The 17,095-nt window shown below is 50.4% G+C and overlaps 1 protein-coding gene across 1 annotated transcript; it reads left to right on the top strand.

Moving 5' to 3' along the window:
- Positions 1-2,700: 2,700 nt before the first annotated feature.
- On the top strand, positions 2,701-11,233 carry LOC129535894 (keratin, type II cytoskeletal 3-like). Its single transcript, XM_055394612.2, has 9 exons — positions 2,701-3,345; positions 5,124-5,344; positions 6,216-6,276; positions 7,041-7,136; positions 7,316-7,480; positions 8,562-8,687; positions 9,270-9,490; positions 10,538-10,572; positions 10,914-11,233. The coding sequence occupies exons 1-9, from the start codon at positions 2,701-2,703 to the stop codon at positions 11,231-11,233; spliced, it is 1,890 nt and encodes a 629-aa protein (XP_055250587.2).
- Positions 11,234-17,095: the final 5,862 nt, after the last annotated feature.

Raw genomic sequence — 17,095 nt, forward strand, 5'->3', positions numbered from 1 at the left:
GTGGCCACGACACTGGGGCACTGCCCGCTGTTGCCCCTTCCTCCTGCCCCCGTCCTCCTCTGAATCCTGGGCTTCAGTAGGTCTGCATGAGTCCCTTGCTCAGGTGTGCCACCCTCCTTGTTTGGAAGAGGAGGCTGAGCAGCAGAGAGAAGACTCGGGTGGTAGCTGAGTCAGGTTAGGACCCGGGCTGCCTAACTCTCAGCCTGTGCCTTTGTTTGGGCCCAGTTGCTCTCTTGGTTTCTCAGATTAGTGAGATGCTTTGGGCAAGAATCAGGGCCATGAGGGAATGAGGCAGGCAACGAGGTTTAGAAGAAAAAGCGGGGAATGCCCATTTGTGACATCAAGGGCTTCATGGGAAAGAGCGCGCTGGGCAGGGAACCATGTTGAGAGCGTGTGTCTGCGTGTTTGTGAGAGGTTTTGTGAGTATGTACACATGCATGTGTGGTTACTGTGAAGGCACAGTACATGTTGTGTTTTGCTCCTGTGTGTGTTTGTGTGTATGCGTGTATGTAGACAGTCCAGTAGTCTGAGGACACTAAATTCTGTGATCCAAGGAGACCTGGATCATACATAACCTCCACTTGCCACCCTGTCCGAGGCCACTTGACTTGACGGTCTTTGTGTGCTTGAAGGAAACAGGAGCATAGTTCCTGGAACTAAGGTTTGATGGGTCACTGGTTTAAACTGGCTTGATTCCCACTGAGCTTGTAGGGGAGCAATTAACTCGCACTCTTGGTTGAAAGCACACATGCTGAGCAGCCAGAAGGTGAGGAGTGAACAAAGGGGCTGGGTGAGATAAATGAGGGGGGATTCCTGGAGGAGCAGGTACCTGGGGACAAATTAGAAGAGGAAAGAGAAGTCTCCTTTCTCTTTCTCTTTAAGTAAAGACATTTTCCAGAGTACCTGGAGGTCTGCTTTCAGCCTTGGAGTAATAAGACTGGTCTTTGCTGCTGAAGGGCAATGGGAGGTAAATGTTGTAACAGTGATTAAACATTCATACCACATGATAAGTGATATGACAGTTTGTTTTTCTCATAACCATCCTCTCAACAACCTTACAAAAAGCAATCATTCTTCTTTTTTTTTTTAGAATCTTGATGGTGATAAGAAAAGGGAAATTAGCAGATTAAATGATTTTTCTGTAGAATTCACGGGTTTTAGTCAACAATGTGCCCTGGAAAAAGAGTCAGAGTTAAGAGGCAAGAATCCAACAGGATAGTGGGAAATACTGATGAGATGTCCCAAGAACTTGGAAAACTGAGTCAAAAGATATCTGAAACTTGTTTCTAATATGGAATAAAGAGTAATGCAAAGAATATTGGGGAAAAAAACCTACCAGATCATGATGTGATTGGAAGTAATTAGCTCTATCATATACCTCGTGATGGTAAATAAAAATATATTTTAGAAAACTGATGATGGAAAGAGCCTTCACTTGCCTATGGTCTGAGTCAAGTTAAATGGACCCTGCCCAGCTGCAGGTGGATGTGGTTTATAGCCATCCCAGGGAGCCACTCAAGCTTCCTAGGTGGTGTATCTTAGGGGAGCTGAGAGGAGAAATGAGAAATCCTGGATTCATTTCTCTAATGTGAGCTTGGAATAGGAAAGGTTCGTAGTCTCTCTGACCTGGACCAGGTAGACTGCACACTCTTCCTTCCTGGATTAGTCTTCCTCCAGCTTTCTTTCCCCCAAAGGCCCCCCTCCCTGTCTGTTGCCTTTCTCAAAGTCCTCGGCTATGGTCTCTGTGTGTTTATGTGCAAGTGTTCTTAGGTGCTTCAGTCGTGTCCGACTCTTTGCGACCCTATGGACCATAGCCTACCAGGCTCCTTTGTCCTTGGGATTCTCCAGGTATGAATCCCTGGAGATTGCCATGCCTCCTTTAGGGGATCTTTCAGACCCAGGGATCAAACCCCTGTCTCCTGCGTTGCCTGCACTGCAGGCAGATTCTTTACCGCTGAGCCACTGGGGAAGCCCTGGCTATGGTCTGTACTTCATTTCAGTCCACTGTATATCCCTCTGTTTCTTAGCCTGAGCCCCCTGCACCCTATTTTCCCAACTCCCTAATCAGCTCTCCATCCAAGGCCCACACGGTCAAGAACACATCCTGTTGTGTGATTCAGTTGTGTACCTTTTTCTGCCTGGATGGCAAGAGCCCCAGAGGGATGCTGTACCTTTTCTCACTCTTACATTTTCCATCTCCTCATCCTCCTTCTCTTTCCCAGCCCTCCCCCTTCCTCTCCTTTCTTCCCCCAGGCCCTCACCGAGGCTCTGCACCCATCCTGTAAACTTCTGAGGCTTGATGGGCTGGCAGAGTGGCCATGGGGACACAGAGGAGGTATGGAAACGCTGACTTGCCACTCCCGGGATGGGAGGGTAAGTCTCTCGGGGATTAGGGCTATGTCCAGCCCTGCAGGATGGCCCCTCTCCCAACTTAAGCTTACTTCAGATGACTAACCCTGGGGAGACAAAACAATTTGGAAATTTGGGGTGATTACCAAGGTGTGTTTCGAGTTTTGGACTTGACCTCTTTCTGCCAGGCAAACCAAAGCTGATAATACCTCAATTAGTTGGCTGGCACCATTAGCCAGCCAAGCTCCCAGCCCTATATAAGCGCCACCTCTGGCCCAGAACTTCAGAAGGTCTCCGAGTTTCCACCAACCTTCTGGTCTGCTCTCCTTTTGGAATACCTTGCTGTCCACCATGAGTCGTCAGGCCGGCTACAGCCAACAGTCCTGCAGGTCTTCCAGTGGGAGCCACCGTCAGGGCTTCAGTGGGCGCTCAGCTGTGGTCTCAGGCCAGAGCCGGGTCACCTCCACCAAGTCCTCCTTGGCCTCCCGCTCAGGCGGGGGTGGCGGTGGGTCTGCCGCCTGTGCCATGATGGGAGGAGGTTTTGGCAGCAGGAGTCTCTACAACCTGGGGGGGAGCAAGAAGATCTCCATCAGCGTGGCTGGAGGCAGCATCCGGGCTGGAGGCTTTGGGAACACCAGTGGGGGATATTTAGGAGGCAGCGGTTTTGGAGGTGGTGGAAGAGGGATTGGCGGGGGCTTTGGTGGAAGAGCTGGAGGCTTTGGAGGGGGAGTTGGTGGCTTTGGAGGAGGGGCTGGTGGCTTTGGTGGCCCTGGTGGCTTTGGTGGCCCTGGCGGTTTTGGAGGACCCAGTGGCTTTGGTGGCCCTGGTGGCTTTGGCCCAGGTGGCTTCCCTGGGGGAATCCAGGAAGTGACTGTCAACCAGAGCCTCCTGCAGCCCCTCAACGTGGAGATTGACCCCCAGATTGGGCAAGTAAAGGCTCAGGAGCGGGAGCAGATCAAGACCCTCAACAACAAGTTCGCCTCCTTCATCGACAAGGTGAGACCACCTCAGCACAGCCAGACAGTGAGAAAGTTTGTCCTAATGAGCTTGGCCTCTTCTTCCTCTTTTCCTTTTGCAACCAAGGAAGGACTTGCAGGTTCATCCTCCACCTCCATCCCTCAGGGGTGGGCTTGCTTAAGGGAGTGGTAGATAATGAAAAGCTTTCGGGTCCCTTACTGGATGGAACGGTTACTCTTTCTGTAAGTCCCATCACTGTGACTCTGTGAAGTGCCTCTGGCGTTGCCGAGACCTTGCCATCAAGAATGTCCCCTCACTGTTTCCTCTTGTACCCAAACACAGAGCTCCTTCTCCAGCTCAGGAAAACTGTGAATTGCTCCTCTTTGAAAGAGAGACAAACTCTGCCAAAGCTGGATATTTACCTGAGTGATGAATTAACCTACTGTCAGCCTAAGGAGAGGGATGCAGAGTGTTTTTTTGGGGGTGGGAGGGAGTAAGGGTGAGGGGTACCTCCTCCTGGGTGATTCTCATAGGAAGATTTTGGCGTGACGAGCTGTGAATGTTAGGCCACTGACCTTGGTATACGCATGCCTATGTGTAGGTGAGGTTGAAGCGAGGTTTTATCGGGCTTTCTGTGCTCTGACTACTCCATGCAGGGGACACTATGACAATAGTTGTGGTGACTAGAGAGTATTCAGGCTTGATCAGCTGCTAACTGAGGGTTTCAGCAGTATTGCTGAGTATGAGGTGTTGCGATCTCTTTGTGACCATGGGATAGTATCAGGTCTTGAAGAAAGGGTTTGTAGGGACTTGTTGGGGGTCCTTTCACCATACATAAGAGACTTGGGCAAAGCTGAAGCTGAAGTTGATCTTAACACTGGAATATCAGACTTTGCAGAGGGGAAGCTCTTCAAAGCCTAGTGACCCACTAGTTCCTGGCAGACACCTGAGTGTCCAGATAAATTATTCACAGAGAGGTAGAAAGTGATGTGAAAATACTGTTCTCCACAGAAGGTGGAGAACTGTCCAAGACCTTCTCAGCAAGATCTCGCATCATCTTTGAAGGGGGATTCCCAGGTCCTGGAGTCCTGAGTGGCCAGCATAAAGCGTGGCACATGCCTGGTGCTCTGCAAATGTTTGTTGAATGATCAATTGATTGATATTTATTCCATCTGTTTATACAGTTGGCTTTGAGCTTGTGTACAGAAATGTTTTGTAGCAAATGAAAGTTTGAGACATCTTTAGCTAGTGGTTCAATTTAAATGCAACTGAGCTCTATATTTAACCAGGCTCGGCAGCAAGGGGTTCATGGTCCTTGGTTCATCTGGGCCCTTGTTCCTAGGACTAGGGCAGCCCAGGAGCCATTTCTCTATGGTTTTCTCTATTTCTCACCTTAGTGCAGGGCACCCAGATGTACTGTAAACCTCTTCTTGGAAACTACACCAGCTGTAGGCTCTCAGATCTCCTGCTATTTATTGAGTACTAAATGATTGGTGAATGAATGAGTGAATGATACAGTGGGAAGATCATCCAGTCTGGGTATCAAGAAACCTGTTTTGGTTTGTTACTAGCTTGTAGTGTCACCTTGGTTACTCTGGGCCTCAGTTTCCTTATCTGCACAGCAGGGCTCCACCTCCGTTGTAGGACACTGATGTTGCTTATCCGCATGGGGTTAGTACCGAACTATTGTAGCAGGCAAAATGCAACCCAATGGGAGGGACTGGGAGACCCCTGGGAACTTTGTTTCTAGGAAAGTCATCCAAGACTGCAGTTGGCTGCAGGCTGCTCCCTGATGTCCTTTTCCTATTGAATGGCAGGTGCGGTTCCTGGAGCAGCAGAACAAGGTCCTGGAGACCAAGTGGAGCCTCCTGCAGGAGCAGGGATCTGGCACTAACACTAACAACCGCAACCTGGAGCCTTTTTTTGAGAACTACATCAGCAGCCTCAGGGCCTTTCTGGATGGTCTGCATGTTGAGAAGGACAAGCTGCATGAGGAGCTGAGGAGCATGGAAGGGATGGTGGAGGACTTCAAGAAGAGGTGTGTGCTGCTCAGTTCCTGGGGCAGGGTGGGTTGGAGGGTGGGAGGGGCCAGCTCTGTTCCAGCTGGCAACACGTTGGGCGAAATTTACCCCCACCTTCTCTGACTTTCAAGATCCCAGTCTTTAAAATAATGGCTCATGGTTTCTTTTGGGTAAAAATCCTTTTAAGAATTTAATGAAAGGGTGTATCCATGTAAGCTTGGGGGGGGTGTTCCAAGACACTCTGAAGTTCATTCACAAACCACGTAGACTCAGACAACACCCTCCATCCTCCCTGGACTAGATCATCTCCAAATTCCTCTTCAAATATGGGCTATATTTCCCTTGTCAATAGGCTTCTGAATGAGAGGCAGCTTACTTTAAAGTTAAGAGTACGGTCTGGAATCCGAGTGCCTTGGGCGAGGTCTATTCCACCACTTTCAGCTCTGTGATCTTGGACTAACTCCTTAGCTTCTCTGTGCCTCAGTCTTCTCATCTGTAAAATGGAGACAGTGATAGTATTTATTCACTGTAGTGAGGCCTGAATGAGTTAATACGTGTCATTCACAGAATAAGACCTGGCACATTTGTAGTGCCATTCTTGGTTTTCACAAATTCAAGAAGTACTTACCAAGAGCCCATGGAGCTACCATATTTGCTGCACACAGAGCTGGTTCTAGGCCCTACCCTCTGAGAGCACACAGTGCTCAGTGAAGCCTGTAGAAAAACCAGGTCTCACCTGAACCTGGGAGGTGGTGCACTGCAAGGGCACAGGCCTCGAGCTAAAGGTCAGGACAAGAACCCCTGAGTCTGTGCTACTTATGGGAAGTGCTCTGAGGCCATGGTGACCTCCTGGGGAAGATGGGCCAGAAAGTGCCTCTTTTCTCACAGATACGAAGAGGAGATCAACAAGCGCACTGCGGCAGAGAATGACTTCGTCGTCTTGAAGAAGGTGAAGGGTCTTTCCCCCACCTCCCACCCCAGAGCCGCGCTGAATAGGGTGCTAGGAGGTTGAGGGGAGAAAAAGTCCAGTCCTCTTATTTTGAGGGTCTCCTTCAGGCCATGTAGGTGAGGTACGGCCACGGAGGGAGCCAGGGAGCCCCTCCACCCCAGCAAGCTGGGAGGGGCTGGGCCTGGCACTTCAGGGCCTGGAGGCTCCCTTCCTGGGAGGAGGGTCCAAAGGGTCCACCAGACTTTGCCATGTGGCTCCCTCCTGATGGGCCTGTGGGTCTACGAGTCCCATTAGATCTTGAGTTGTGATCAGAAAGTGGACGGAGAGGAGGAATATATATTAGTATATATATTCCTCCCCCCCACCCCAGGAGTGTATTCCCAGGAGCAGTTTAAAGAGAGACTCTGGAAAAAAAAAAAGAGAGAGAGCCTTTGAGTGTTGCTGATTTAGATTCTCCCCCAGGCCCTCCTCACAAATTCTTCTCATCCAGTCTCAGTGTAATGGCCCTGGCCCAGCCCTTGTTCTTCTTTTCAGCCTCACAGCCTCTTTGGCTGTTTTCTGAGAAGGGTCCTCCAGCCCAGCCGAAAGGCAGCCTATTTGGTAATGTCAGGCCAGGTCTGTTTGTGCCTGGACGGGCGTCTCATTTCCCCAGAGTGGCAGCTCTGGGGGGGCCCAGTGACCCCTTTGCCCCGCCTCCTCCCTTAGTGCCCAGCACCAGGCTAAGCCCAGAGGTCAGAGGGGACCATGACTGAACTCTCTCCCAGGACATCGATGCTGCCTACATGACCAAAGTGGAACTGGAGGCCAAGGTGGACAGTGTGACAGATGAGATCAACTTCTTGAAGGCCCTCTATGATGCTGTAAGCCTGCCCCTCACCCACCTGCCTCCTGTCTCCTAGAAAAAGGTTCACCTCTCTGTCCTTCTGACAAAAGTGCCACCTTCCCACCTGTCCCTCAGTTGGCTCAGAGCCCTCCCTCCCGAGCTGGTGGCTTGTGTCCCTGGCGAGCTCAGGAGGGGTCATGTCTGCCTGGCCTGCAGGAGCTGTCCCAGATGCAGTCAGACACGAGTGACACGTCTGTGGTCCTGTCCATGGACAATAACCGCTGCCTGGACCTGGACAGCATCATCGCCGAGGTCCGCGCCCAGTACGAGGCCATCGCCCAGAGGAGCAAGGCTGAGGCTGAGGCTCTGTACCAGTCCAAGGTGGGTGACACCATCACGTCTCCCCAGGAGGGCTGAGTCTGCTCCAGAGTCATTCTTCTCTGCATTTCCAGCGTGTGGCTCATCTCCCTCCTACTAGGCTGGTTTGCTACCAGACGTCTCCCTTCCTAATCAGAGAGCTCTGACATTGCTCTAACCTGGTGCTTCTCACCCAGGGTAGGGGGAAGGTAATCTGGGCTTTTCCCCCAGGAGACATGTGGCAATGTGTGAAGACAGGTTTGAATGTCACACCTAGGGGTGGAGGTGGGGTGCTACTGGAGTCTGGAGGGTAGAGGCCAGAGATGCTGCTAAACATTCTACAATGCATGAGATACCATTCTCCCACCAAACAAAAAATTACTCTGTCTGAAATGTCACTAGTGCCAAGCTTGAGAAATCCTTAACCTAAAGCCCTCTGGCTGCATATATTTTATTATTGGAGACACTTCCATTTTGCTCGCACTCAACTGGGCCCTGTCATGCTTGCTTCTGATCTGATCACACTGAGGGGTTGAAGCCAGTGTCTGAAAGGAAGTGGGAGAAGAGCAAGGGAGACTGAGCAAAGTTAGAGGACAGGGGAATTCTGTACACCTTTCTCCCATCCTTAAATCTGAAAAGGCCCTAGCTAACCCTTAAGCATCAGACTCTTCTGAGTTTTCTGCCCCAGAAGTATAGCCTGCTGGGTAAGAGATGGCTCCAGTATATGAAATGTTTGCATTCACGCTCCAGCCCTCTTACTTGATACTTTGGAGAGTTTAGTCATGATACTCAAGCAATCTGTATCTCAGTTTTCCCATTCATAAGATAGGGATAATAATGCCTTCCTCACCAGGGGGCTGTGAGGTTCTATGAGGTAGAGCACAGGGCTTGGGGCAAAGTAAAAGCTCAAAAAAATCCCAGCAGCAACTGTGCTGGAAGATGTGTCCCTGACACAGAGGACAGAGCACCTGGTTCCTCCAGGGTGTGGCCTTGCACAGGCCCTAACTCTGTTTTTGTTTTCCTGTTTGTGATGCAGAAGGGTTGGAGTAGGGGACCATAGTAGGCCCTGCTGGCCTTTTGAATGTGTGACTGTTTTCGGATACAGTTGGGTGAGTTGCAGACTACAGCCGGCATGCACGGGGACGACCTGAAGAGTATCAAGAGTGAGATTATGGAGCTCAACCGGATGATCCAGAGGCTGCGGGCCGAGATTGAGAGCATCAAGAAGCAGGTGGGAAGAAGGAAGGAGCACTCACCTGAGACTGCGGGCTGATGCCTGCACCATAAAGTCAGGGCTCAGCACTCACGTCCCAGCCACTTGCATGCTAAAATTGATGGGGTGTGCTTCTGGGCTATGTCTTATGGACCCAGATCCTGCCTGCCTAGAGACTGGAGGCTGATGTGAACCAGAAATGTTGAGTTTAGACATAATTAGGGAGGTTGGGGAAAGAAGCTGTGTGAAGACCAAATTAGAATAGCCAAGGTAGCTCACATCGACATGGTTTAGGGCAGAGGAACAATTCTTTGGAGGAGGAGGGCTTTCAGGAGATGCGTAGACTCTTACCATGAGAGAGAAGAGAGGTATAGGAGGAGTCTGACTCCTGAGCTGGCCTACGTCCTTGAGGCCAGATGGTGTTAATCCCATTTCTTGAGGCACGAGGATTTCGATCGAAGCCCAGGCTTGATCTTCTTGGGTATTAGTTTCCTCATTTGTCCAAAATGAGGTGATCCATGTGTAAGCGCCAAGCACATAGGCAGGCTCTCAGTGAATCCACTTGAACCTAAATTGGACTTCCGGTCCCCCCCAACCCAGAATGCCAACCTGCAGACAGCCATCGCTGATGCAGAGCAGCGTGGGGAAGTGGCCCTCAAGGATGCCAACGCCAAGCTTCAGGACCTCAAGGCTGCCCTGCAGCAGGCCAAGGAGGACCTGGCCCGGCTGCTGAAGGAGTACCAGGAGCTGATGAATGTCAAGCTGGCCCTTGACATTGAGATTGCCACCTACCGGACCCTCCTGGAGGGCGAGGAGTGCAGGTTAGTTGGAATCCCTTTGGTTTCCAGGAGGCTGAGAGGTCTGGTGGCTTTGCTGCCTGAGCATGCGCATGTGCGCTGCTGGAGATGGTGGTAGCCCTCAGCGGGCCCATTCCTCCCCCCACCCTCCTAACTCCTGCCCCTTTAAACGTTTGAGATGCTGCCAATCCTCCAGGAGAACTGTACTTTCTATGCAATAGTGACACCACCAGAAACTTATCATGGACAGATTTCCCCATCTTTCATGTCTCATATTTTAGCTGTAAAATACATGTCTGAAAAGAGGAGGACTCATAGGCATAAGGGCTTCCCTGATAGCTCAGCTGGTAAAGAATCTGCCTGCAATGCATGAAGCCCCAGTTCGATTCCTGGGTTGGGAAGATTCCCTGGAGAATGGATAGACTACCCACTCCGGTATTCTTGGGCTTCCCTGGTGACTCAGCTGGTAAAGAATCTGCCTGTAATGCAGGAGACCTGGGTTCGTTCCCTGGGTTGGGAAGATCCCCTGGAGAAGGGAGAGGCTATCCACTCCAGTATTCCGGCCTGGAGAATTCCATGGCCTGTATAGTCCATGGGATCACGAAGAGTCAGACATGACTGAGCAACTGTCACTTTCACAGGCATAAATACTATTTCTAGGTTATTTCTTTATTATTTAAGGCCTTAATAGTAGGTTTCTGAAGAGTGGGTTCCTGTAGGCTGGCACTTGGTTATAGGGCTCTGGCCTTTAAAGGTACAGATATAAACATTATTTACTATATAGGCTCCTGAGGAGCAGGAAGAGTATGGGTAGACACATGAATGACCCTCCGCTCTGATCCTCTTGAAGGTGATGTTAGTGGGAAAGGGTAACAATTTAAGCCCAACTTTACCCAACAGGAGGAGGAATGCATGTCATGGCATTTTAAGCACCTATTTCTTACAGTCAGCATCAGTCAGGAAGGAGCTAGGGGGACCAAGGCTTTCATGCTGTTGACCTAAGCAAGGTGTATTTAAGGAAAGGAGGCTCCGGCACAGATGCTAATACGGAGGTCTGATCTTCCCCAACAGGATGTCTGGGGAGTGCCAGAGTTCTGTGAGCATCGGTGAGTACGGGGTTCCTTCTCAGGAAAGGGGCTAGATGCTTTGGGATAATGTTTCTCAAACCAAGGGTGGGGTTGGGGGTGGGGGAGACAGTGGGCCAGCGCCGGTGGGCTGCACCATTTGCAGGCTGGGAAGAGCCTGTAGGGTGGCGGTGGGGGAGGCCAACCTCCCCTGCCCGGCGGTCCTGAGGCCTGCCCTCACCCGACTCCGCAAAACCTTAGTGGGCGGTACCCAAGGGAGGAACCGGTGGGCGGAGGGGATTGGCTCCCGGACTGTGGGCGGGACTGGTGGGCGGGCTGGACCGGCCTCCCAGAAGCTGGCTGACCCCAAATGCTCTTTGCAGAGATGGTTCACAACACCACCAGCAGCAGCAGTGGCGGCAGCGGCGCCCTGGGAGGAGGAGCTGGGGGTCGTGGAGGCCTGGGGAGCAGGGGTCTGGGGAGCGGCGGTCTGGGCAGCGGGAGCCTGGGCAGCGGAGGCCGGGGCAGCAGGGCCAGCCGCGGGGGCCTGGGCTTGGACGGCGGTTTCGGCGGGAGCTCCGCGGTGCGCGGGGGTGTCTCCAGTTCCGGGGGCTCGTGCGCCGTCAACGGGGGCGGCGGTCGCAGCTCGGTCCGGGTCACACAAAGCTCCTCCCAGAGCCAGCGGTCCCACCACAAACTCTGAACGTTGTCTCGGACCCACCAGTCCCCTTCACCTGCCGGCACACTCTAACCCTGTACGCCCTTTCACATACCCTTGGGACCCTTTCCCTACGTATCTTCTGCGGCTGGCATCACAGCCCAAAATTTCCTGGCAAGGGTGATCTGGAGGAAAAACCATCTACTCCCATAAGGTCAGCCGCGGGGCAGTGCTCAGGGGCTGGGCTGTCACCGCCCCCGCCCCGCAGGGGTCCCCACCCCAGCCAATGTTCCACTGTCCTTTGGAAAGCCCCAGCCAGCCCTGTGCACTCCCGGCTACACCCCCTCTCTCGGCGCCCCCTCTCCCCCCGCAGTCTCCTGCTGATGTTTTGGTTTCCCTCAAGCAGTACTTTTCCTTTCTTGGCACCAAGATATGTATGAATTTTCTGTTCTGTATCTTCAATAAACCGCATTTATTCAGACACAGTGGTAGACTTTTCCTTCTGGATTCCAAGGTCATTGGGTCTGATATCCACGCCAGTGGCTCACCGGCAGTCTCTTTCCCACACAGAGCTTGGCCTGAGCTTGAAGCCAAATGCTACCAGTGAGTTCTGAGAGTTCCCAGGTGGGAGGGGCTGGGTCTTTTACCCACTGAAGACTGTGCATGACATATACCAACTTTCTTCATTGATCAGATTTTCAATTCATAAAAGTTTCATTACCCTTGAAAAAAAGTTGTAGGTTTGATTTCCTTGCTTTTGAATCATTCCAGAAATGTCTGAAATTGTCCAGTCATTACAGTTCAGTTCAGTTCAGTCGCTCAGTTGTGTCTGACTCTCCGCGATCCCATGAATCACAGCATGCCAGGCCTGCCTGTCCATCACCAGCTCCCGGAGTTCACTCAGACTCATGTCCACAGAGTCGGTGATGCCATCCAGCTGGTCATAATTCAGTTAGTTGCTGGTAGTCATATATTTTCAAAAGCAATTGTAAAAATTTGAGTGTTTTATAACATAAAATTGCATATGTATTTTAATACATTTGCTATGACGTGGTGAAAGCAAAAGCGTCAATCTCTCAGTCATGTTCAACTCTTGGCAACCCCATGGACTGTAGCCTGCCAGGCTCCTCTGTCCATGGAATTCTCCAGGCAAGAATACTGGAGTGGTTTTCCATTCCTTTCTCCAGGTGATCTTCCTGAACCAGGGGTCGAACTCAGGTCTCCTGCATTGAAGGCGAATTCTTTACCATCTGAGAATGGAGCCTTCAAATATAAAGTTAGGAGAACTATCAAAGACCCTGAATCGCCCTGTGACAGGTCACCCCTGACCCCTACCCCAGGTACAGCACAGAATCAAGGCAGACCCAGGAGGACTTGTGTAGAACACAAGTTCAGTGCAGGGTCTGGGAGGTTCAGCTCAAACCAGGGACATGCAGATAGACAAATGCGAGTGTATGCTTGAGTACCTTCTCTTTAAAGTGTGGTCCCCCTCAGCATAGAAGACTGACAATGTTGGATAAACAGAAAGAGAGGACACACCTTCTGGTGATCCCAGAAACTCTTTGCTAAGTAAACACACAGCTGCCAAATGCTCACTGCCTATAAAAACACAAAATACAACTGCAGCTTTGACAGTGTATGTTCTATCTCTGAAGTGAAAAGCTTACCTGCAATAGTCTGAGGCCGACAGAGACAAGCCTGGCAACTGCCCATGGCAGCCTGTGCTCCAAGGGGGTTTAGCCTCACCTTTCAAAAGCAAACACACTGTTGAGTACACACGCCCCCAGGCAGTGATGTAGTGTAACATACCTTTAGCCCAAGGACAGAAGAGATACTTTTGACTTGTTTCAAACATTAAAAACTTGCCATGTTCCTTCAAGTACATGATTAAAGGAAAGCTTTCTTATATCTTTTGTAGGCTTAGCAACATATCACAGGGACTTCCCCAGTGATCCAGGGGTTAGGCTCAGTGCTTCCAGGGCCGGGGGTGTAGGCTCGATTTCTGGCTGGGGAACTAAGATCCTACATGCCGGGCACTGTAGCCTAAAAAAAAAAAAAAAAAAAGGCTGAATTTCTTTTAAAAACAAGACAAAACAAAAAACCACAATTGTTAAGGGCAGATGGACGGAAAATACAATTTGGTTAATGGGTATGTGTGTATGTTGTGCAGCACCATAGTAGTTGTGAAAACGGATGCTTTCTTATTTGCTAGCAGTCTGGTCACAGTTCTTAAAGAATTAACTCATTCAACTTTCACAGAAGTAGGCAGTGTTCTTCCTTCCACTTTACAAATGAGGAAACGGAGGCAAGAAAGAGAAATGAACTTATCTAGAGGGAGATAATTCAAACTCCAGCAGCCAAATGCCAAAGCCGCCGTAAACTGCCTCATGAAGCTGCAAGTACAGTGGTAAGACCCAGGCTTTGGGATCAGGCTGCCTGGGTGTGATCCATCCTAACTACTTGCAGTTTCCCATAAGTAACATATTTCCCCCAAGAACTGGGATTCTGGGCCTCACCCCACCACTACCTAGCACTGAGACCTTGAGTCTTTCTTGTCTCTCAATCTGATCCAAGATATAATGGCATCCTCTGCCTAGACAACCCCTGTTTATGGCAGGAGCCTTTCTGTTTCTCTTGGAATTTAATCCACGTGTAGCGAGCAGCCTTATTTCCCTTCAGGCCCACGTCTGCACAGATGCTCCCTCTCCCTCAGAGACAAGAGAGAGTTGCCAGCTTTACAAACGGGTGTATACATAGTCAAGACTTCCAGTATGTTGGATGGAGGAGTTAACTTGCCTAGAACAATATTATCTCTGGACCTTGACCAAGAGAATGTACAGGGCAGCTCTGAGACCTTGTGGGGGCTTCTGGCCCAAGAACATTTCTTAGATTTTATGAGAAAGAAAGACTGGTCCTTAGTTTCCAGGGCAGGGTGGCATTCTAGTCAAAAGGATGTCAGAAGCGGGGTCCTGGCTGATTTGGGGCTTCAGGAGGAGATTGAGGCCTTAGTTGCTCCCCCAAACACTCACTCTAACCCAGAATCAGGAGAACACATGGATGTTCCCGCATGCCTAGCTCCATCTTCCCATCCTTGCAGGAGGGCCTGTTGGAAACTGGAGGTCAAGTTCCCTATGGATCCCATTTCTCCCAGGCTTCAGGAGCCAAGAGGCTGCCAGAAATTTCTCCTAGGCCTCTGGTTCTTTTTTGGATTGGGTGGGAGGCTATTCAAGCTCTAGTTCTGGTTACCCCACCAACTGTCCCCTGTAGCCTTAACCAAGTCCTTTTCTTTTTTGTACCTATTTCCTTCTCATAAAATTAAGGTGCTGGGCTGATGGTCTTGTCATCTGTCTAGGTCTGATACTCCACAGGCAGAATATTGGTCTGAGGGTGTGGGAAGCCCAGGCTAGGAACTTCGAATCCATCCTAGGGGCTGCTCTTCCTGATCCCTGTCACATTATGTCCTCCCTCTGGTGTTCAGGGTCCCCAAGGCTCTGATTTCAAGATTAAAGGCCCACGTACCTACACCACGACTGTATCTCTCCCCTCCTCCCCAAGCTGGGGCTGGTACTGAAATTCTCCCTCTGTTCCTTTCTCTGCCCACGGGGTCCTGCCTCTGTCCTCATGTCCTGCCCCACTTCCTTGCTGTCCTGTAATATCCACCTCTGGACCTAGGAGATGCAGAGTGAGATGGGGATGGTTTTGCACGGGCTGCCTCGACTGGTCACACCAGCAACTTCTCTTACACTTTGCCTCCCACTGCTGCCAGATTTTGTGATCTGCTAGCTGATAACTGCCCTGGGCCTCACCCTCTTGGCAGCCCTGGGTTTCAGTTCCTGGGAGACAGGCAGGGCCTGACTTCCTACTTTCCTTTTAAGGACAGTACTGGTGGCAGGTGAGAAGAGATGTAGGGAGGAGGTGGGGAACCCGTCTCTCCAAAGACCCCACCTCTTCTGCAGTACCTGTGGGCTCTGGAGTAGGAGTGCCTGGGTTCAAATCTCCATTCCACCACTTTCACCTGTAAGTTCTCAGATAAGCTACTTGATCTCTCCAAGTCACCTCTTCCCCATCTGTAAAGTGAGGGTAAGAATAAGAATACCTCCCTTATAATGCTGACTTTCAGATTTAATGAGATTATCCACATTACAGAACCAGTGCAGTGCTTGGTCCATTGAAAGCCCTTGGTAAGAGGTTGACTGTTGGTGTTATTGATCATTGTTCTTTTGTCCTCGGACTGAATGGAATCTCAATATTCTCAATCATCCTTCTGCTTCCTCCAGGTCAATGGTTCCCAGATTTGTCTGCCCATTTAAACCACCTGGAATTTAAAAATTCCAAAGCCTACTGCTGCTGCTAAGTCGCTTCAGTTGTGTCTGACTCTGTGCGACCCCACAGACGGCAGCCCACCAGGCTCCCCCATCCTTGAGATTCTCCAGGCAAGAACACTGGAGTGGATTGCCATCCTACACTACTCCCCAAGTGAATGAACCAGTTATTATGGGTGGACACAGGCATCAGTGGTTTTAAAATTTCCTCAGGTGATTCCCATGTGCAGCAAGTTTAGAAACTGTTACTCTGTGCTGTCCAACCAATTGAAGGGTTTTTCTTTGGGGACAGCAATTTGTCCTAGAAACCTCAGCCACTGTCTAACATTTTCCCCAGGTCAATCTTCTGGATAAGTAAAATCTCTCTTGTTTCACTTTAAGCCAGTTTTCTTTTGTGCTGGGGGAGTGGAATAGTTTTCAGCCTATCCCAAAGACTCAGATAGTAATATTTGCTGAGCTCCCCTTGCCTCAGCCCTTCAAGGGAGTGACAGTTGCTCACCAGGGGTCAGCCGCTCTCAGGATTTAGACAGGGGTGTTGGCACTGGATACTGGCAACTAGTCACAGCTAGAGACAAAAGGGGTTTTCTAAATCCTGCTTTCTGGGGGTTTCTCTTCTATTTCATCACGATTGACCAAGTACCCATGTTCAGTATGGGAGTAAATATAAACCTGAGCTTCCTGTTTAGTTGGTGGTAGAGACACACATTAAAGGTTTAATTATGGGCATTCTTCATAATGAGAGTTGCAAGTGAGTGATGCAAAAAGCATCGCAGCAGGTGACAAGTTGGCTCACATGGTCTAGAGCCTCTAGGAAAGGCTATGTGGAGGTGAGGGGGCAGGGGTACCTGAACCCACTCATATGACTCTCCGGAGTTTTCATATTTGATCTCAGTTATTCGCTAGAGTCACCCTGTGAAGCTAGGGTGATTATCCTTATTTTGCAGACTAGGAAACTGAGGCTCAAGGAGCTAAGTGTCCAAGTCATGGGACCAGGAGTGGGCAGAGGCAGGCCAGATTTTGAGATGCCCAACCCAAGGATCTTCCCACACCACTGCTTCTTCCTGCCTGGGTCCCATCATCTTTTCTCCACTTATCCTGCTTTCTCTGCCGTGACCTGACTCAGAATCCTTGCCTTCAGGCCACTCTTGCAGTCTGACCCATCCCAATCCCTGGCTCCCCTTTTCTTCCTCTGAGTCTACTGGTCTTCTCCTGTGTCTCTTGGGCCCAGGGGCTGAGGCTTGGCTTATCTTTCTTACCAAGAGCTCCCTGAGGGGGTTAGGATCAGGACTAGGGCTGTGCAGACCTGAGGTGCCCAGACTAAGGTGGCAAGCATCCTAACTTGACTGGGACTGTCCTGGTTTAAGCACTGAAAGTCCAGGCAAAGAGGGGCGGTTGGTCAACCTGCCGGGATCCGAGAATAGCTCTATCTATGTTTGTTTAGTGTATTATAGTGCTTTGTGCTTTTTCACTTGCCTTATGGGATTGACTCTGTGAGGAATAGATACTCTGATTTCTTTAAGTTTCTGAGGTTCTACAGGAGGTGACTTGCCTAAGATCACAGGTCAGTGAAAGCAGAGCTGGGTGC

This window comes from Moschus berezovskii, chromosome 6 (assembly GCF_049115385.1).
Source record: "Moschus berezovskii isolate FMDL1 chromosome 6, NW_MosBer_1.0, whole genome shotgun sequence".
In the NCBI taxonomy this organism is placed as follows: domain Eukaryota; kingdom Metazoa; phylum Chordata; class Mammalia; order Artiodactyla; family Moschidae; genus Moschus; species Moschus berezovskii.